The sequence below is a fragment of the Mesoplodon densirostris genome, chromosome 15 (assembly GCF_025265405.1).
Source record: "Mesoplodon densirostris isolate mMesDen1 chromosome 15, mMesDen1 primary haplotype, whole genome shotgun sequence".
Taxonomy (NCBI): Eukaryota; Metazoa; Chordata; class Mammalia; order Artiodactyla; family Ziphiidae; genus Mesoplodon; species Mesoplodon densirostris.
Genome location: NC_082675.1, coordinates 9208973 through 9230960, shown reverse-complemented (window position 1 = coordinate 9230960; position 21988 = coordinate 9208973). Strand labels below are relative to the sequence as shown.

Here is a 21988-nt window from a genome sequence, read left to right as displayed (position 1 = left end):
TCCTCATTGTTCAGGTCTCAGCCTAAATGTCACCTACTCAGTAACTACCCTGAATAAACAGGTTCCTCCTTCATCTTGATTTTAGTAGCATTTGGTCATTTCTTTCCTCCACTCTTTCTATCTCAGTAATTACACATTAATTTATTTAGCTTACCCCTCTATACCCAGCACCTGACACTGTGCTTGGCCCATAGCACATACTAGATAAATATTTGTTATTTGATGAATACATGTCAGGTTCAGAGCAAAGACTGGCCAGACTAGATTCAAGTGCTTTGTGACACTGGATGGCCCCCCTCTGGCCTCAGTTTCCTCTTCTGAAAAATGGGTAACACTAGTACCTACTGCAAAAGGTTGTTGTGAGGACGAAATGAGAGAATGGGGTACTGACAGGCCAGGAAGTAACTCCCAGCCCCATACTGGGGGGAGGACAGAAAAGTAAGGAGACATCTGAGTCCCAGGCGCCATTCCAGAAGCAGCTGGACCCCAAGTGTTTGCTTCCAGAAACCAGAGTAAGTTAAGTTCTACCATGAAAGGTAAGAGCTTATGGAGCCAAGTATGAAATGTAGAGTGTGGGTGATACAGCCACGGAAAGAGGGTTTAGCAGTTAAGAAAAAGATTTATCAGTTAAGAAAAAAAATCTAAAAAACTTTTTTAATAAAGCCTACAAGTCTATCCCCTTCTTTCTTTATCAACGACACGATTTATTGATCGAGGAGGCCATATCGACTAAATAAATCTTGATAATGACCAAGGCAGCAATCAATACCTGCTTATTATCAGCCCGGGCCGAGAATTTCATTTTGCGAACACAGGCCGAACCACAGGGCGCGCCACACAGCTCTGAACTCCGGCGGGTAGGCCAGGGATGGATGGCCGGGTGGTGTTCATTTTCCAGGACAGGAGACAGGAATCTTTCTTGTGTTATTAATAACCTCCCACCTGCCACCCTACCCCATGCCTCTCAGGCTTGTGGGTCTGGATTCATTTCCATGAGTTGACAATGATGAGGTCTTTTAAGATGTTTAAAAAATGAAGGGGAGGGCTTCCCTGGTGGCGTAGTGGTTGAGAGTCCACCTGCCGATGCAGAGGACGCGGGTTCGTGCCCCGGTCCGGGAAGATCCCACATGCCGCAGAGCGGCTGGGCCCGTGAGCCATGGCCGCCGAGCCTGCGCATCCGGAGCCTGTGCTCCGCAACGGGAGAGGCCATAACAGTGAGAGGACCGCGTACCGCAAAAAAAAAAAAAAAAAACGAAGGGGAAAACACAAGCATAATGACTATAGGTGGGGGAACCCTGAGAGGGGAGCAGGGAGTCGGGGGACTGGCTCTGGAAGAGGCACCTCCGGCCCCTAGTGAGTGAAGGGCAGGGACATGAGTGGTCAACAGACCTGCATCCTGGGTTAGAGTTCAAGCTCTGCTGCTTGCTGACAATATGGCCTTGGACTTAACCATCTGTGCCTCAGTCTGCTCAACTGTAAAAATGGGACAACAGTAGTTTTCCTGTCCTAGTGTTGTGAGAATTAAACGAGATAATATCTGTCAAGGGCTCTAAACACTGTCTAGCATGCAATAAAGGTTCAAGAGCTATTTGTTAAAGAACTGTCAGGCCTTTCTGTGCAGAGAGCTTCCTTCTGAAGCTCCAAAGCAAATGCCAGGCCTGTCCTTGCTAAAGCCAGCCAAGGGGCATTTGGAGAGGCCTGACCTCCCATCCAGTGCCTCTCTGCAAGGATCTAGTCCACCTTGCCGCTGGCTGGTGAGGACCAGGAGGTGAATAACAAACAATAATGATCCTGACAATAATAATAAAGGTAATAATAGCTGCTCGTTTCCTGGGACTGAACATATTCCAGGCCCGGTGCGGACTTGCCATGCTTCCACTCATCAAACCCCCACAATGTCCCTATGAGGTAGAGGCTGTGTATAATTTCCATTTTACAGATGAGGAAACTGAGACTTAGAAAAGTCTAGTGAATCACCCAAGGCCTCCCAGTTAGGAAGCAGCAAGGCCAGGGTCCAAAGTGAGGTCTGACTACTCCAAGCCCAAGCTCAAATCATTTCACGTGCTGATCCCAGGGTACCTGAAATTCAACAGGAATTACCTCAAACTACCTCACAGCATCACCGTCATCATCATCATAGTTATTATTATTGTTGGTGTTGTTGTTAATAAAGACAATGATTAAGAACAGTCACTATCTTGGAAAGGCTTACAGCATGCCCAGCCCTAGGCTGTGTCTGTATTGGTTTGTCGCTCTTTACTTCTCACAGCCTTGAAGAAAAGTACTTCCATCCCCAAACGGTTATAATAGCGAAGCTTTATGAGGGCAGGGACTTGGTCTGTTTTGTTCACTGATGCACCCCCAACACCTCACATTGCACCTGACACATAGCAGGTGCTGAATAATTTTCATTAAATGAATGAATGAATAATCTGTCTTGACAACCCAGGGAAGCTCCATCTTAGACAGGAAAACCGAGGCCTGGACAGAGTCCTTCCACCACAAAAGGAAAGGGGAGACTCCGATCCTGACCTCTTGCCTGACTGTAAACTAGGAGTCCCAGGGGATGCTGAGCAGGAAATCCCCTCAACTCAAGCGTCCAGAGACCTTGATCCCTCTTTGATGCCTGCTGGGTTGATCAGATGGGCCCATGAACCAGGCTTTGGGAGAAGAATGTCATCTGGGTCCAAAAACGTGTTAACTGGCTATCTGTGTCCCCCATAACAGCCATCTCACCGGCTGCAGGGACCTGCTTTGAGTTGTCTGTGACTGAGGCCACCAAACCACCACTGATGGTCCACAGCCTGCCAGAAATTAATTAATGGATTTATTCATTAGGATGGGAGCGACCTCCCAGGCTGGAATTGGGGTCACCAGTTTCTAAAGCGAGACTCACAGAGCTAAAGATAAACCCTTGTTCACTGTGAGTCTGAGGCCTGTGCCCAATTCCCAGTCACAGAGTGAGAGACTTTCAAGAGCTAGTGATGGGTAAAGAAGCTGGGGATCTGGGAGGAGCTGGGTCCCCCAGAACCACTCCCAAGGTGGAGTCAAGGCAGCTGCCCTCGCCTCACCCTTCCTGTGGTAACCATCCACTCCATCATCCAAATATTTATTAAGAACTTACTATGTCCTTGCCCTCCCCAGGTAAAGCAGATGGCAGTAAAGAAATGGGGGGAGGCTATTTTGGAAAGAGAGCTTAGGGAGGACATCTCCGAAGAGGTGATATTTAAGCAAAGGACTGAAGGGACTGAGACAGAACTAAGGAGATGTCTGGGAAAGCATTTCCCAGACAGTGGGAACCGCAAGTGCAAAGGCCCTGAGGTTGGAATGTTTGGTGGGTTCAAGGAACAGTGAGGAGGCCAGAGTGCTTGAATAAAAAGGGGAGGAGTGGCAGGAAATGAGAGTGAGAGATAATGGAGGGATGAAAAAGGGAAGGGGGCACCTAATCACACAGTGGGCCAGGTAAGAACAGGCAACCAGGAGGGGACAACGTTGAGAGTAACACCCCCCAGGCTCCCAACAAGACATAAAAGATACCTCAATTGAGCACCTCCTATGTATTAGGTGCCTTAGGTAGATGTCCAAACCTCATTTCATGTTTCCTGTAGGGAAGTGTGATCCTCTGAGAAGCAGACACAAAGGCAGATTACAAGACAGAGAGATTTATCAGGATCAATGCCTGCGCCTGCAGGAGGGAGCCAGAATGAAGAAGAGAAGGAAGGAAGGGAGGGAGGGAGGGAAGAAGGAAGGGAAGTTGGTAGGTAGGTTGGCTGGTTTGTGGAAGTATCCTAGACTGCCGAGGAGTCTGGAGCCTGCAAAGGAGTCCTGTGTGTCCCAGGAACAGGTCTGCTTTTAGTCCCTGCTAAACTCAGCTCCTGGCTGTGGCACTTGTGGGGTGATCTCCAAGAGCAGTGATCTGGTGCCACCTGCCAATCACACTCCCTATAGTCAAAGATCTGCAAGGTGCATTCTCATGGCCGCCACTGGAAGCTACCATTATTGTATCCATCTTACAGCTGAGAAAACCAAGTCTCAGAAAGGAGAAATAACTTGCCCAAGGGCATGCAGCTAGGAAGGAGCAGAACTGGGATTTGAATCCTGACTGCCCCGTGCGTGATCACAAGATAAAACAGAGGATGGTGGGGGGCATTTGGCAACAGAGCAAGAATTGGGCTTGAATACCTTATTAAAAAATAAAAGTAATACCCAAGGCAGTTTACCAAGTACCCATTGAGACAGATTCATTCTGGGCCACACATGTGCTATAAATAATCTTATTTTATGCTCCATCCTTACTCCCAACTGACAGATGGCAAGAGTGAGGATGAAGGTGGGTCCAAGAGCCACTCAGAATCTGTGACCAGCCTCACTGCCTTCTTTCAATTCCTTGCATGCACTATTTTTCCACCCACCTCAAGGTCTCAGCACATTTCCTCTGCTGGGATGCTCTTCCCTGACCTTGTCCTTGACACCTCGGCTGAAGCATCACTTATTCCAGGAAGGCTCCCCCAATGCTCAGACTCAGGCAGTTCTTTTGCCTCATACTGTCTCAGAATCAAATCCCCCTGTGTAACTACACACCCATCTGTCCAATGAGACGTTTTTCCACCCCCCCATTGTCTGCAGGCTGGGTGAGAGCTGGCACTTTGTCTTCCGGTTCACTGTGATATCTCCGGTATATTATTATTACTTATAGTATTTATGCTATTTACTTATTATTATTTACACAGTTATTAGTTATAGTTATAACTTATACTGTGAGTGGTGAATATACATTTCCAGACTGAAGGACAATAGCAGTTATTATTATTAACATTATATAGCACATCTATGTCCTGGGCACGGATTTCACACTTCACATGCATTAACTCACTTAACCCACAATCCTTAAGGAGGTGGATACTACTATTATCCCCATTTTACACAAGAGAAAACCGAGGCTCAGAAAGGTTAACTGACTTGCCCAAGGTCACACAGCTGGTAAGTGGCAGAGCTGGGACTAGAGCCAGGCCCCGTGGCTCCAGAGTCCTCACTAAATGTCTTTGGGAATGGGAGACTGCAGGGCTTGAGTTTGCAGCCCACACTACACCCCTCAGATACCTGGAGCCCACGGACACTCATAATGGACAAGCACCCCAAGTAGGTGCCCCCAGGAGAGTGGCCTCTGAGTGACCACCTTACTCAGGGATACCTGCCCTGGTGACCTCTGTGGTCCCCCTGTCTGCAGCACCCACACTCCAAACAGCTGGCTGGACAAGTCTATCGACCGTAATGGTTCCTGGGGAGCCATTTACCCGGTCCAGTTGGAGCGACGGTGGCCCACAGAGTCTTAAGCACTGCTTGGCTCCGGGCGTCTCGGGCAGACAACCAGCTCAGGCCAAAGAGGCTGAAGGATTGATTTCTTTTTTCTCTCTTTCTTTTTAATGACAAATGTGTATCCTGGAACTGCTGTTTCATCTGGCTGAACTGAAGGATGGCAGAGGGGGTATATAGGGAAAGGACTGGGAAGGAGGGGGGCAGCCACTGGCCCACTTTGAGGGTGAGTGAGCTACTGAGGAAAAGCAGAGACAGAGGGCTAATCATGTATCTTCATGAAGCTCATCAAGGGCCTTTTGTTTTTTCTGGAAATGCTGCCTCTTCTGACACTAGGCACCTGGAGAAAGGTAGCCAGTGGCCTTGACAGCTGCCCTCCTCATGACCCCTACAGCTGACCTGACCCAGCGCAGACCCTCAACCCAGGGCCTTGGCACCACCGTTCCCTCTGCTTGGCATGCCCTTGCCAGGTCTCCACCTCCTACCAGGTGTGGTCAGAGCGCTTGATTTATATGGGATACTGGACATCTGAATTTCTTAGGTAACATCTCCTATGTTTTAAATGCTGACAAACTTAACACAAAAGTGTTTTTAAAATATTTCACTAATCGAGACAGATACCTCCGCTGGCCAGACATAGCTCCCAGTCTGCAACCTCTGTGCTCAGAGCTCCCAAAATATAAGACATCACATACAATATTAGTAATATATTATTATAGTAAGCCCCCAATGGAGTAAAAGAGAAAAGAAAAAGTGCCCAGTAATCTCTAAAACAAGCTTTCAAGGCCAGCAAGTTCCAGGATCCGCTGCTTATTTGGTTTTCTCACCCCTCTCTAACTCTCTAAAAATACCAACAACAATAAGAAGTAAGACACGTACGGAACAGTAGTTGTGTGCCCAGCACTGTGCTAAGCACTTTCACATTTAAAGTGCTTTAATCTTTAAGAACAACCTAAAAGGTGAAGACTACTGTTAGTCCCATTTAGAGACAAGGAAATAAGGCTCAGATAGGTTAAGTGACCCATCCAAAATCACATAGCCAGTAGATGATGGAACCAGGATTGGAAGCCAGACAGGGGCCCCTCACCATCCTGGCTCCTCGTACTTCCCTCTTGAGGGAAAGAGTATGGAACAAGTTTCTAGAACTAAGTTTGATTTACCCCAATACTCTCAACTGAAAAGTGAAACACTTTGGCCATGCCACAGCCATCACATAGACCAGTAGACCAGGCTCAGCAACTATTGCCCTAAGGCCAAATCTAGCCCACCACCTGTTTTTGTAAAGTTTTATTGGAATATAACCATTTCCATTCATTCTTATTATCTATGGCTATTTTCATGCCATAGTAGCAGAACTGAGTGCTTGCAACAGAGACCACAAAGTCTAAAGCATATTATTATCTGCCTCTTTACAGAAAAAGTTTGCCAACCCTGATGGCAGACCTAGATGGTTTCCTAAAGAGTCTAGAGAGATGCCACACCCTGAGAAGGTTATGAGGTCAAAACCCTCAGGGAAACACCATCCTGAGAGATGTGGAAGCACATTTGCACAAAAGGGTAGTGGAAGCTTCTTCAGGTATTTGGGGTGAGACCAAATGAAAAGAAGGAGCCAGCCACGGGAAGATCTGGAGAAAAAGAGTCCCAGGCAGAGGGAACAGCAAGTGCAAAGTCCCTGAGGTAAGAATGTGCTTGATGTGTTTAAGGGACAAAAAGACCATTGTGACTGGAGCAGAGTGTGCAGAAGGAGAGAGACTGGAGATGAAGCCAGAGAGATAACAGGGGGGCGCAGATTACGGGAGCCTTACAACCAGGGGAAAGGACTCTGGATTTTAAACTTTTAAGTATGACAGGAATAGATTGTTCATATCCTACAGAACGCTACAAATGATTTTTGTGAATGGATCTGCAAGGCTTAGAAACCAAGAACTCCATCCTAGACATAATTTCTTGTCTCAAAAATTTGTTTAAACGGTCAATAGCTCCCCCTCACCGCCATAACGGGCCCCCAGGTCGTTAGAAGACAACATGTTTAACTGGCACACAAAGTATGTCAGCATCCTTCCCCTTTACAGCAACTAGTACAGCAGACCAGATGCACACAGCCAGGCCGTGTGATGGATTAAGAAATGGGACACTTGGAATGTTGGGTGATTCACCCAGGGGTGCTAGAGGCTGCACCTTTAGCTCCTCTTGGGGCCCTTCCTCTCCATCTACTACCTCCATCTTCCCCGACATCTTCAATATAAGCCACTGCCATTAATAAAGAGCACCCCCAAGACAGAAAAATCAAACCAAAGACTGAACCCTGAATTCCTCAGCCAGGAACAAAGGTAGGCCACCATGTCAGTCCCCTTCCCATGCTCAACCTCTCTGCCAGGCTCAGTCTCTGAATTAGATAACTGGAAGCCACCAGAAATTCAGCCCTTTCAGAAAGCAACAGAGAAAACCACAGTTCCTGGACAGCCATGTCCACCATCATCCAGGACCAAATTTAGCACCAGCCAAGGTGCTCACGTTTTAAATCTCATCTGATGGAAGAAAGGTTACCACAACAGAATGTCAAGTTCGAAGATAGAATCCTCCTTTTAACAGAAGAGTTTTTTTAAAAAAGAAGAAAGAGAAAGAAAGAAAAAGGAAGGAAAAAAAAGAAAAAGCACCACCACCATCAGAAAACCTGTTCCCTCTGGTCAAAATAACACCATGCTCATCTGAAATAACCCACTGAGACGTTTATTTGCTTCTTTAGGCTTGTCCATAGTTTCTCGATTTTCTACGGTGAATTCAGGTATTAGTAAAAGAAACTTCGAGACCTCCAACAGCAAAAGCGGTCAGGGATGAGACGCTGCTCATTTTTCTTCGAGCACTCAAAGAGAAAGCCCATCTTTGGGAAGCAATTTCTGTCAAGTTGAGAATCCAGAATTTTGGGATGCCCAGAAAAGACTGTTGGGTTCTTTAAATAAATTCTCAACACCTGTTTCTAGCTCCTTCTGCAAAAAAGGCCCACAGGGTGTGGCTTCCAATGAATTGGGAGAGGCAGATGGAATAGGGTCACCCACTGGTTGGACTTGGAAGGGTCCAGGGGGCTGACCAATGGTTTGGTCATATTCACAGAGCTGCTGCTAGAAATCTCCTCTCACCCCCTCTGCCTCCCACCTCTCCCTTTCCTCCCCCCTCCTCCAACCTCCCACAGCCCTTGCCTAATGCCAAGCCATCACATGGGCCTGGGCCTGGGCCACGCCAAGCTTGGTCTGCTCCTGCTCCCCACCCCGGCAGCAATTCTATTACAGCAAAGTTTCCAAAGTTAGGATTCCGCCAACAGGGCTGATAGCTTATTTACTGCTGTCATCTAAAGAAAGGGGAATTTTGACACATTGTTAAATGATAGCACATTTAGATAAGTCAAGCTGTCAGAGGCTCTAATGGATGTCTAAACTCTCTGTGGCTGATATGTAAAACTTATGCACTTCAGAATATCATAAGGTTATAATATTTTAATCACATCCACGCTCTTTTCTCAACTTTGAGCAGGGAAAAACATTCCATCAAGTCCCATCTCCCAGGCGCCAAGAAACTGAGCCTTCCCAGAAGTTTCTCCAAACTCCTTACAAAAAGTCCAGCTTCTCTCACTCGACCTGTCAGTCTTCCTCCCTAAGTGTTCACACCTCAAGCGAATTCATACTGTATGATGCCTCCACCCAACCTCCTTTCTCCCAAGAAACGTAGATGTGCATTCGGACTGGGCACCAACTCTTGTTAACCCTCTTCGAAGACAAAAAAAAGATATCACAGGAGACTGGACCCAGAGCATCATTAAAAAAGTGGCAAAGTGAAGCAGAAAAAGAAAATCACAAAGGTATGAATCCAGTTATGACGATTATACACAGAAAAGCCATAAAAAAATACTGCATTAGTAATGTTCACCATAAAGCAATCTTATAACCAAATGAAATATGCCTAGCATCAACTCTGAGATAGAATTTTTTTTTCTTCTCGTTTCCTGGACTGCTAGCAGCACAGGAAAAAAAAAAAGAACAAGCAGAGAAAGGGGGAAGCAGTTTCAGTGATCCTGGAGTAGGGTACCAAATGTCACAGCATCTTTACCATCATCAACCCTCAAGTCATTAAGACTGCTGACTGACTTCCATCCTAGGTAAACAGCCCCGCTGTGTCCAGAGATGGCACTGGAAGAAATAATAACCGGACTGCTTCTATATTTGAAAAATGTATACTTCCGGAGGGCTGTGCACAGGCCGGTACAAGGTCACCTTTCTTGCCAGGATCAGGGTGGCGTCAGCAGCATGGTCTGGCCTGGGGACACAGGCCTCCTTTGCTGCCTCGGCCACTTTAACACTCAGCAACTAGGCTGCATAAAACCAATGAATTGAAGCCACACACCTCACACTCATAAGCAGCTGGGCCACGTGAACAGTGGACCCAAAGCTCTTGGCCTGCACAGGGCCTGGGGTGGGGACCCACCTTTCCTACCCAGATCTTGGAACGAGCGAGATGAAGTTTTCCTTTCTGGCTATATCCCCTGTGAGAGGAAAGTGGGAAGGGAAAAAAATGAAAATAAAAGTATGGCATAGGAGTCATTAGCATTATGCACAAGAGATGATCCCAGGCAAAAGTGCTTAGGCTCATAATCCGTTTCCAACAAAATGCCATCAGTGAGAATACGGGGGTTATGGGGGGAGGTGTCGGCCTACCGGGCAGGGGGACAACTGAACATTTCAGGACGAGGGTGGGGACCACGGCAGATGTGAGGGCCTCAGTGTTTACACTTGGCCACCGCTGCCACATTTACCTCTCTGCTCTCTAGAAGTGTGCAGCTCTTCAAACTCCCACAGGGACCCCACCCCACTTAATATCCACGTAAATGAGCTTAACCCCTTCCCCAGAGCCTTCTCCTTTCGTGCCAGACACACCAGCCATTGTCTTAATGAACACACCCGCCCCTCCCGCACCCTATGTATACACCCTGTTCAGGGAGACGTCTTGGCCCTGTATCCCCATCACCAGAACAAGGCTCTCCACCATCCCCACCTTCATCCTTTCGAGTTCAAATTTGCTTTTCCACCTCAGCATCTTCTAAAACCTTAACAAAGGGTTCTCAGATCAATGACAGTCCAACTGGAATCAAGATTTGGGTGACCCCAACAGCTTCACAAAAGACCCCTGAGCCCGAGAAGGAAAAGAGTGAGGTTCAACACCCCCTCCACTCCAGCTCAGAAATCAGCCCCCTGGGAGCCGCACCCACCCCTCAGCATCCAGCCCCAGGTCTCACTCTACCTCCCGGTTGCAGCCCAAGCTCCCCGGATTGAAAACGAGTTATCTAATGAAAATTGTGTTAACTGACATTCTGGCCAACCGGGAGCAAATACCAGCGCTGCAAATCTCACCGCGGAAATTTTCTCCAGCCCAGAATAACAATAGGACCCTGCAAAGGGCTTTCACCAGCCCTTCTGGTTCCTCTTCTCTCATCTGCCACGTTCTTGTCATTCCTTATGTTACAGAACATCAATCATAAATAAAGACGCTGTCCCCCAGCCGTGCCCGGGTCTCATTTACAAACATTAGCAGGGAATACAATTACCATTGGCCTTCGTGCCAAGCCCAATGTGGCTGCCCAACTCTCTCTCTCCCGTTCTCTCCCTCTCTCTCTCTCCCCCCATCCCCCACTCTTCCAGAAAGGCCACTTTAGCATCATTTAAACCAGCAAGCACAGCTCACAGCCCTGCCCGCCTCAGCTGGCCACCAAACTGTAGCCCCAACTCGAGTGACGACCTGGAATTGCAAGGCACTCGCAGTTATTAACTGCATGCCTGAGTGCCCCGATTTTCTCTCCAGCTCAATGGCTTTGAGGGAGGGGGCCTGCAGGGAGTGAGGAGTTAGGAAGGAGGGGGGTTGGGAAGCCACCAGGAGGAGGGGGTACTGTAACTACTTATCAGAAGAAACTTGACAAGATTTGCAGGCGGATTAAAAAAAAAACAAAATAAAAAGTGGGTCCCTTTTTATCTCCAGAGCATCAGCTCTCCCTTCTTCTGAGAATGTCAAGGCCAAGGCAGGATGCTTTAATCGCCCGTTATCAGCACCACTTCCCGGCCCCTTGTTCCCACCGCACCTTGGTGAGACTTCTGGGTTTGGGGGGCTTGTCTGGAGCATCCTGGGGCACCTGGGAAAGGACAGAGGCTAGCGCTGTGCCTCCAGCGCGCAGCTCTCTGAGATTCCACCCCCCAGCTCGGCGTCCTATTGGGTCAGCAGAGAATACCCCCAAATCTGGGGGAGACAGACTCCCAGAGAAAGGTGGAATGGGGATAAAGTGCCGGAGTTTGGGAGGGAGTCACCCTAGGGAGGAAGAGGGCAAGAAGAGAGAGAAAGAAGAGGCTGGAGAAAGGAGAAAAGAGCGGAGTGTCGGGGAGGAAAAGCGGGAGGTAGAAGACAGCGAGGGAAATTTCCCATTTAAAAGTTCCCGTGGGCCCGAGGGCCCGGAGTCACCTGCTCTGCTCCGCTCCCGGTTCTCCAAGGCCCCCGAGGCAGGAGCGCAAACTTGCGCGCGCCCCGGGCCCATCTCCACCGCCCGTCCCCATCTAGACTTGGAAAGAGGTCGGAAGCGGGAATAAGACAAGAAGCAAAGACGAACCCCTAGAACCCGGCCCAAGGAGAGGTCTGCCGGTGTAGGCGGCCAGTCCAGCGATGGTGGCTGTAGCGGCTGGGGCGGCAGCAGCGGCCCCCGGGTGGCTGCGCGTCCGGGCTGCGCAGCCAGGCGGGCGGTGGAGGTGCCGGCGGGCGACGGGGCGCGGAGCCGCCTCCTCGCCAACCCCGGATGCCTCCCCCCTCTCCTCCTCCTCCTCCTCCCAGCCCGCCAGCTCCCTCCCTCCCTCGCCCGAACCCGAGCCGGGCGCGGACAGGCACTGGGCGCCGCGAAGTTGGGAGGCGCGCAAAGTGCGGCGCAAGGGGGGTTGCCGGTGGTCCCGCCGGCAGCCCCCTGCCTGGGACCGCAGACCCTGCCTTCCCCGTGCCTCACTCCGCCGCTCGCCCGCCGCCTCGCTCCCCGGGCCGTGGGCTCGCTAGCGCTTCTCCATGGTCGCGGCGGCTAATCGATGATTGAACCGAACAAAGAGCAGCGGCGAGATCAATTCCTAATACCTATCGATGGGCAGCGGGCAGTCGAGCCCCGGCGAGCCCCAGCAGCCGCCGCCCGCCTCCCTGGGGCGCCCGACCGCCCTCCCGGGTACCTCCCCAGTGCGCCCAGGGCGCGCCCGAGGGCTCCCCACGGCCGCGCGGCCAGTGCTGCCCGCACTAACCTGGAGTCGCCGTAGATCAAATCGCTTCCAATATTGAAACATCGATCCCACATTGGCGGCCATCTTGGGGGCTATTCGAGACGCACACACACAAGAGTTTGGCTTTTCTCAATGGCTGCACTCAATATCCGGGCTGGACTCCCCCCAGCCCCGGGGCCGCCGCCGGCCGCCCGGGCCCAGCGCGCCGCCGCTCGGGGCCCCTCGGGCGCCCCACGGCCTCCTGCCACCCGCAGCCCCTCGGCGCCGCCGCGCCGCCGCCGCCGGGCCCGGGAGCCGTGCGCCCCCCCGACCCCCGGAGGGCGCGGGAGGAGCGCGCGGGGCGGGGAGCTCGGTGCCCGCCGCGGGGAGGCGGCCGGGGATGGGATGGGAGGGGAGGGGGGGCGGAGGCAGCCTCTCCAAGAGGCGCTGGCGCCGCCGCTGCCCTGCCTGCAGCCGGCTCCCGGGCCCGCGGAGCGCTCGCTGCATCTCCCCCCCAAGTCCGGGGTCGGTGTGCCGCGCGAATGCACTTGACTTTGGCTTTTTGCAAACTTATCAATACAGACGTAACGTGATCAATGCAAAGGGAAGTTTGTGGGGGGGCAGCAGGAGGCCGGTGCGTGGGGCGCCTACCCCCGCCTCGCACCTGTCTATCCCCCATCCCCGGCATTGCATACTTAAAAAAAAAGTTAATAGTTTGCAATGCATTTTTTTTCTTTTGCAATCGGAGCACACACAACACGTGCCTCGGGCTGCCGCCGCTTCTCCGCCAGCTAAGCTTCGCATCCGAGGGTAGCAGCCCGCAGCTCGAGCTGTGTAGACTCGCCGGCCGGCGGGCTTATGGGAGCCGGCCAGAGGGCGGGTGGTAGCTGCCCGGGGGCGCCACTGAGTTGTGGGAAATGTCACCACTGCCGCGCGCAGTTTCCACGCCATGATACTGTTATGATTATTACTAGAGAGCGGTGTCTTGGCCATAGCACTGGTTTCTCCTGGGGTCCTCTGCAATAGGGATTCTTGTTATTGTTATTATTTTCGGGAGCCTTTAGTCCAATTACATGGGCTCCTCACAACTTTAGAATGGGAGGCCGTTTTATTGTTATGATTATTAAAGAGGGTTACCAAACCTCTTGAGCCCTTTTCCACGCAGTGGGTTGGCTTTTATTGTTATGATATGTTGAGGGGGCCCTAGCCCAGCTCTGGATCATTAACAACTACAGGGGTTTCTGCTATTGTTACCATCATTATTCCGGGGTCCTTAGCCTAGCTGGGGACCCCAGGTCCTTTGCAGTATGGGCCTCCTTTATTATGATTGTCTTTAGCCCAGCTGGAGGGAAATTCTGGTCTTTTGCAATTTCTCGGACGCTGGACAATAGAGGTGACTAGATTTCCTTTACCTTTTCCCTCTTTTTGCCTCTGTGCAATGAGAGGTCCCCAATCTCTTCCCAACGTCCTACCCACCCTCCACCCCAGGAGGAACTCAGACCTCCCAACCCCCTCCATAACCAGCACTTCTCCTGACCCTGGGGTCACTCTCCCTCTCTGGCAAGTCCCTGCCAAATCCCACCCCAAAAGGGGGCATTTCCCCCCTTTTTCTCTGGGCAAAAGATATGCTTTTATAGACAGCAATCGGAAATTGTATTCTCTTTTTATGACCCAGCTTGGACTTCTGACATCACTCTTGGTCTGGGACAATAGATCAATACAGAGGGTTATAAAAAAGATAAAGTTTAGAAGAGTTGTAAAGAAGAAAGAATCGTGATGGATATTTTTGATGATTTTCCAATATCTGTGTCTTGCAACACGTGCTTCAAGGCAATTAAAGTTTTTAATGTAATGTAAATAATTGTTTCATAAATGCTTCAGAAGAAGGTGTGATCTTTCTGAGCAATCACTCGAGCTGTCTAAAAAACATAATGTGATTTAAACAAGGATACAGTATTTCTGTTACCATCCCCATACATCTTCCATGAGGCCTGGGTAAATATATTAATGCACAAGTTGAAAGACTCGTAAGGCCAAAAGTACAGCATTCACCAAGATGTAATGAATTAGGCCTAGTTAGCAATTCCGAGTGGCCTGTTTCCTTGCCAGATTAAGTTGCACGTGATATGTGGTGTATCTGAGCTCTCGATAACTTCACGTTTAAATTACAGTTCTCATTCTGCAAAATGAATTTAGGGAAATTTCATAACTATTGCATGGCAATTTTTTTTAATGGCTACATTTTCTCCTGAGCATCTGTAAAGCTTGCAGCTTCTTGTCTTTGAGTCTGTTTTTTTAAAGACCTGTAGTAGAAAATCTGGAGTGAGTGTGAAACCTTTCAAAGCAATTTTTAACAAATCAAGGTTTTGATGAAAGATTATTTTAAATTTATGTCTGACTTTGCAGTCATGGAACAAATTGACATCATGTATCTCCTGATATGATGTATGGAGAAGGACACAACACCACTTCTGTGCTATTCCTGCCAAAAGTGCATAATTTGAATCTAATTGTGAAGCGATATCAGACAAACCCAAATGGAGGGGTAATTCTAGAAGTAAACAGCCTGTTCTCTTCAAAAATGTCAGTGTCACATGAAACACACAGAAAGACTGAGGAACTATTCCAGATTAAAGAAAGCAAAAGAGGGGACTTCCCTGGTGGCACAGTGGACAAGCATCCACCTGCCAATGCAGGGGACACGGGTTCGATCCCTGGTCCGGGAAGATCCCACATGCCGCAGAGTAACTAAGCCCACATGCCACAACTACTGAGCCTGTGCGCCAGGCTCTACAACAAGAGAAGCCACCGCAAGGAAAAGCCTGCGCACCACAATGAAGAGTAGCCCATGCTCTCCACAACTAGAGAAAGCCCGCACAGCAATGAAGACCCAACGCAGACAAAAATTTTTTTAAATTTAAAGAAAAAGAAAGCAAAAGAGACTTAACAAGCGATTAAAACATATGATCCGGCATTTTCTTTTACTAGAAAGTGCATTAATTGGAGCCAATGGCAAATTTAGAATAAATCAGCAGATTAGACAATGGTATTGTATCATGTTAGTTTCCTGGTTTTAATCATTGTACTGTGGGTATATAACAACATATCCTCGTTTTCAGAGAGAACACTGAAGTAATTTAGGGGTAAAGGGAAAGCCACCATGTCTGCAACTAGCTCTCAAACAGTACAGACAGAAGTAATATGCATCTATTTATTTATCTAAATCTATCTACATAGAAAGAATGATATAGCAAATATTGCAAAATGTTAACATTTGAGGACTCTAGAGGAAGGGTACACAGAAATTCTTTGTACTCTCCTTGCAACATTTCTGGGAATCTGAAATTATGTCAAAAGAAGAAGTTAAAAGAAAAATAATAAATTAAATTTATGCCTGACTTTGTCTCAGCTGTTAGGGACTGCTGGACTTCCAAATAAAAATTCTGCATGGAACTTTTGTACTTTCCTGACTGACGTAGGCTGCACCTTTGACCGAGCAGGAAATTGCCACAGCAAACATGCTTACTGAGGAGCAGCGAGAAAATCCAATAATTCAGATTGTTTTAAGTCTGTGATATTTTTAAATGACTTAATACAGTAGGTCTCTGAAGAATTCTGACAATCTTAATGGTAGAAACTTGCAGTCCCACTGAGGAATGGGTTGCTACATAAATACTGAATGATCATGTCTTTCTGTCTGGGCTGAAACATATTAGCTTTGCTTAGTGGCTTATTGCTTTATTCAAAAAATAAATTTCAGCCGTCTCTCCCCACCATATTCCAAGCACATCGTGCGCCTGTACCTTATTAGACGTGGGGGCTTATGTTCCAACGGCATCTGTTACCATCTCAGGCTCAGCGATAATGAATTAAGCAGTTAAGTGTTTACCCCCTGAACGGAGTTAGCTGAGGGAATGATATTATTATGGGTGGTCCTTAATGAAAGACCAAGAAACCAGGAAACTCAGACTTTTTCAGCAAACAATCAGCCTTCGATTTGGGAACTAAAGTACTAGAATATTAAGTATTTTTGAGAAAAGCTGTTTTGCGTGTTCTTAGCACATTCTCCCTGCCACAAACACACATGTACGCAGATATACAAAAACTTAAGCAGGTTCCTAGTTGATTCCTGATTGTCAAAGACCCACACATCAGATAAGTATTTTAAAAATTACAATGGCAAAGAAGACACCCTCCTCCCACCCCAGAGGAAGCAGAGGGTGGCTTGGGGCAGCCCATCCTGAAAGCACAAGCAGACCGAGAGCCAGATCCTTTAGGGAATTTAAAAACTGTGCAAGAATCTCAGGGAAGATAATGGCAGGTCCTTAGCCATGAACATAATGATATGCGAAATCTCCAGCATCAAAGCTGAAACAAAAGAAAATGTCCTTCAGTAGCTCTGCACTGCCCACCGCAGCTGTCAGGCAGGAAGAAAGACAAGTAGACACTCCAAGTTCATCTGGAAGTTTTCTAGCCCTGGGAGAGGAGAAAGGGATATGGGAGTGTCTGGCTGACACCTGCAGGGGTGTGTCCCTGGAAGTTGGCCCATGTAGGTCTCAGATCCAGAGGCTGAAGTGACTGGCAACAGAACCAAGCCAGCAGTTCCTTATGTGCAAAACACTTGACACAATGCTGTCAACCACTACCATTATTAAGCACCTACTGGCTGTTGGACACTTTATAAATAAATCATTAGCATAACATAGTGCTTAGGAGTGCGACTCTGGAGGCAGACTGTCTAGATGTGAATTCCAGCTAGTCACTTACAAGCTCTGTGACCTTGAGAAAGTTAGTTTACCTTTCTGTGCCTCGTTTTCCTCATATGTACAACAGTGCTAATAACTGTACAAAGTGATAAAGATTAAATGAGTTAGTCTATCTAAAGCATTATGTAAATGTGCTGTATCTAGTAGCTATCATTATTATTGGTCTCACAATAAACAGGACAGAGATTTGCATTCCCATATTGCAGATGGAAAGAATGAGGCCCTGAGAGAGGAAGTGGCTGGCTCATGGTCACATGGTTGTGAAGGTGGCAGAACCAGCACTAATACCTGGGTTTACTCACATCAAGCCTAGGACTCTTTGCATTTGAGCCTCCCCTGCCTCTCATGGGAAGAATGAGTGGAAAAGGAGATGCCCAGAAAGCAAGGGCTGTAGCCTTAACTATGTGCCAACTCTCAATTACCAATTAAACTGGAGAGGAACAACGCAAGAGGGACAGGATCCCTTGGCCTGATTCCCCTCCCATGTTAGAGACTAATTAAACAAATGATAGTATATTCATACTGTGCTGATTATTCTCCTTTTGTTCCCTTTCCTCACTCACTCTCCCCATCCCCTGCCCAATGTCCCAGGAATCTGACCTTTATGGACTACATCTCCCAGGCTTCCTTGCTCTCTGGCTTCCAGATGGGTTTGGACAATGGGAGGCCCTGGTAAGAGATAAGAAGGCAGGGGGAGAGAAAGGTTGGGATATTTAGTCCTGGCAGTGTCTGGGTCCTTCTACAGCCACAGCCCTTGTCAAGCTGTCCTTCTCCTGCTCTCACTGGGCCCCAGTAACTTCTCCCTCCTCACATCTCTTCAGATCTGGGGTGTTAATGGCTTCCCTCTCTTGCTAGCATCTGGATGCCTTAACATTCCCCAGCACACACCGCTGTAAATAGTCTCATTAAAAAAATTCCAGCTGATTTTTTTTTTTTTTTTTGCTGAGACCCTGACCAATACACCTACCAGAGAATATTATTCAATTATTAAGAAAGATGAGGGGTGTGTATATGTGTTGAGGTGAAGAGATGTCTAGGATATATGGTAAAGTGAACATAAGCAGGTTATACAACAGTATTATAAATAATCCCATCTTTGCTTAAAATATGTTACTTAAAAAAAAGTTAAGGAAAACTAGACATCAATTGGTTAACAGACATTAGTTGAGGAAAATGGTTTTAGAGATCTCATAATTTCCACACCATCATCTTAATTTCTTTTATGAGTACAAATTACTTTTATCATCAGGAATCTTAATTCAGTTGGGGTGGAGGGGATCTGTTTTTTCCTGAGCCCCTGATTGATACATATACCACAATATCACATCCATTTGAGATGCCTATGAAAGAAGATCTGACTAAATAGATGTCCATGTTCATGGGCTGGAAGCTGTAATATGGTAAAGATGTCATTTCTCTCAAAATTAATCCATAAATTTAAGACCATTCCAATCAAAATCCCAATAAGGTTTTTCACAGAACTTGACAAGCCCATCTTAAAATTCTTATGAAGATGCAAGGGCCAAGAATAGCAGGGGCAATTTTGAAGAATAATAAGATGAGGGAACTTTTCCTATCATATATCAAGACTTATTATAAAGCTTCAATAATAAAGACAGTGAGCAGAATGACTGACAAAGAGACTCAGGGGACAAAATTAAAAGCTTAGACACAGACTCACACCAATACAGAATGAACTTACACAAATAGATGGCAGAACTGGCATTGTAAACTAGTGGGTAAAGGATAGACTTCATTTTCAATATTGTGCTGGGCCAACTGGCTATCCAGATGGGAAAAAACAGAATTAGATCCCTACCTCACACTATACAAAAAGATCAACTCCAGGTGGAGGTGCCTGCAACTCTATGAATTTAAAGAAGGAAACTCAACACGTTCCTTTTTTTCCAAAAGCACAGAACATTTGAACTGAAAAATATATCCTTATTAAGCTGACTTTACTATGCCATGTCTGTTTTTTTGGGGGGGGGGGGTTTGTTTGTTTTTCTTAAGCATCCCAATAGCTCTGGTCATGAAATAGCCCAGGGTCCCTTTCAGAGCTGGATCTATGGCCAGAACCAGGACTGAACTTTCTTTGAATATCCCCAGAATGAAACACCACTTGGCACCTGGCAGCTTCCAGGAGATTTAGAAACATTAGCTAATTAGAATTTCTAGAACACTGCTCCCCACTGGCACAGGCTCTTCTTCAGGCACACAGCTTCCCTGAGCCCCTGAGAAGCTGGCTCCAGGGCAGAAATCTGCCTTCCAATTCTGCACCCCTATTTTAGCAGCAGAGTGTGCAAATTGGACAGTGATCTAAGTCCCCCAAAACAACCACCACAGAATTGAGGGCACCCATTTGGCTCTCCATCTTTCCCAAATCCCATACATCTGGCTCAAGTGGCCCCACGTGGCTTCATGCTCACTAGGGCACCCACTCCTCTCTTGGCTCCCAGGTCTATGAACTCTCAAGGGTCTTTCCCGTGTCCAGAGGAGAGCAACAAAGCCCTTCAGCACGCCCACCCCCACCCCCACCCAAATAAAACTCCACAAAACTGGACCCTTAAAGCTTCAATGAAGAGTATAGACTATTACTGCTGGCTTTCTTAAGGGGTGGGGCATGGAGAGCTTAATGCCTTAAAATACTTTTTGCTTCTTTCTTTCCCCAAAGTTCCTTTCATTAAAGCAACCGCTCCAATTTCTGTTTTTAATCTCTCTCCTCTCAAACAGCTCATCCGTCTTCTCTCACTCATCGCTCACTCTCAGTTTCTATCTTCCCCAGCTCCTTCTCCCTCTTCCTCCATTTCCGTCCCCCACTCCTGCTCTAGTTTCTCCTCCTTCTTCAAATCTGAGGTTCTCACATTTCCTCTAGTCAGCAAAGTACCATCCAGTAGCCAAAAAGAAAGAAAGAATTCTTTTTCTCCTTAGGTAAGATGGGGAGATGTGAATGCTTACACTTTCCTTTTTGCCCCTGTCCAATCATCACATTGTCATCGTCATTGTCATAATGGTGCCTACTATGCACCAGGGGCCTCACTAACATTCTAGTCAAATCTCACAATCTATCATGGCTGCGCCATTTTACAGATGAGCAAACTGAGGCTCAAAGAGACAGAACAGCTCACCCAAGTTCATTCAACAGGACAATGGCTGAGCATGGTTTGGAGGCTGGGTGGGAAAACCTGCACCTTTTGGTAGCCTTGCTGCAAAAGCCTTGACCCTAGCTCTAGCTTTTCCTGCTGCCTAAGTTCAGGGCAGGAGGGAAGTGAATGAAGGTGCTTCTGGAAGATGCCATTCAGACAAATCAGAGCCAAGAGGGGCTGTGTTTGCCACCCCGGCAGCCAGTCCCTGAGATACCACTCCCTCAGCCTCCTTGGAGCTTCTGATGTCCTAGCTCTTGGCTCCCACGAACCAAAAGATGATCCACCTGGCCCCACAGGACCGAAAAAAAATGATAATGTTGCCGTTTATGACCTGCTTTCCACAAGCCCGGCTCACTCTGCCCATTATCTAATTTCCTCCTCGTAACAGCACTTGGAGGTGAGTATGGCCATTTCCTCCCTTTAATAGCTGAGGAAATGGGGGCTCAGAGAGGGGAAGTGACTTGCCCAAGGTCACCTAGCATGTAAGCAACAAAGCTGGGGGTCAAATCCAGTTCTGTTTGATGCTGGGGCTTAAGTTCTTAACCCTGAACGCCACCCGCTTCCCTTTCTCAGCTGCCTCTAAGTCCTCTGAGGGGCTTTGAATTCACTTCCCAGCTGGTGAGGGGCTGAGTCAGGGTTGGATCCCAGAGCCGAGTCTCCCTTGTACCCACAGCCTCCAGCCACACTCTCCAGAGCTCTGGGAGTCCAGAATGTAGGCTCTAGAAGCTCTCCTTTGAAGGTTGGGTCCCCATCCCTCCAACCCCAGAAACCTCTGTGGACTAAAGAACTCAGCATCTGGGGCAGCAAAGTCCCCCCAATTCAAACACTCCCTGACCCAGGAAATAAATCTAGCCCTCCTACCATGACCCTTCTTGCTGCAAATCCTTGGTGTCCATCAGGATCTTTGGCAAATGTGCCAGGCATTGGGGACCCTGAGAGGTCATCTGTCCCAGCCTTCCACCTCCAAACAGTCTAGGAAAGAGACTTTAAAATGATCCTGAGGACCTCAGGTCTAACCTACCACACATGTGCCACACCCGCTTTTGCACACACACGTACATATTTGCACATGTGCATGCAAACACACACACCTGCATGCCAGTGCCCACATCTATTCACACACATTTGCACACAAGCCAGAAACAGATTCTCTGCAACACACCTGTGTGCTCACACGCAGGTTTGCACAGGCTGTGTATGCATGTGGGTGAGTATACTGTACAGTGGTGTGTGTGCCCAGCTGTACTTTCCAGGATGGGGCAGCGAGGCCTCTCCTGGGACCTCCGGGAGCACGGTCTTTAGCAAAAGCCCCACCTGGTGGACACTTGGTGTATCCGCCAACCCCAGCTCCAAGCCTGAGCGCCCCTGGGACCAGAGTACGACTCTGGGCAAGCACCCAAGCTGGATGGCAATAAGTGAGTGAGCCCAAAGCTAGACTTTGGGGCACCCCCTGCCCCTTAAAGCTCCTTTCTCTCCTCCTCTCTCCTTCTCTGGGCAGCAA

The 21988-nt window shown here is 48.2% G+C and overlaps 1 protein-coding gene across 1 annotated transcript in view; it reads right to left on the bottom strand.

Annotated features, from left to right (window-relative positions):
- CUX2 (cut like homeobox 2) overlaps positions 1-12680 on the bottom strand; it is a 263389-nt gene extending 250709 nt beyond the window's left edge. The window contains exon 1 of the mRNA XM_060118635.1: positions 12618-12680. Coding sequence (XP_059974618.1) covers positions 12618-12680 — 63 coding nt within the window. The remainder of the gene's footprint in view (positions 1-12617) is intronic.
- Between the last annotated feature and the right edge of the window lie 9308 nt (positions 12681-21988).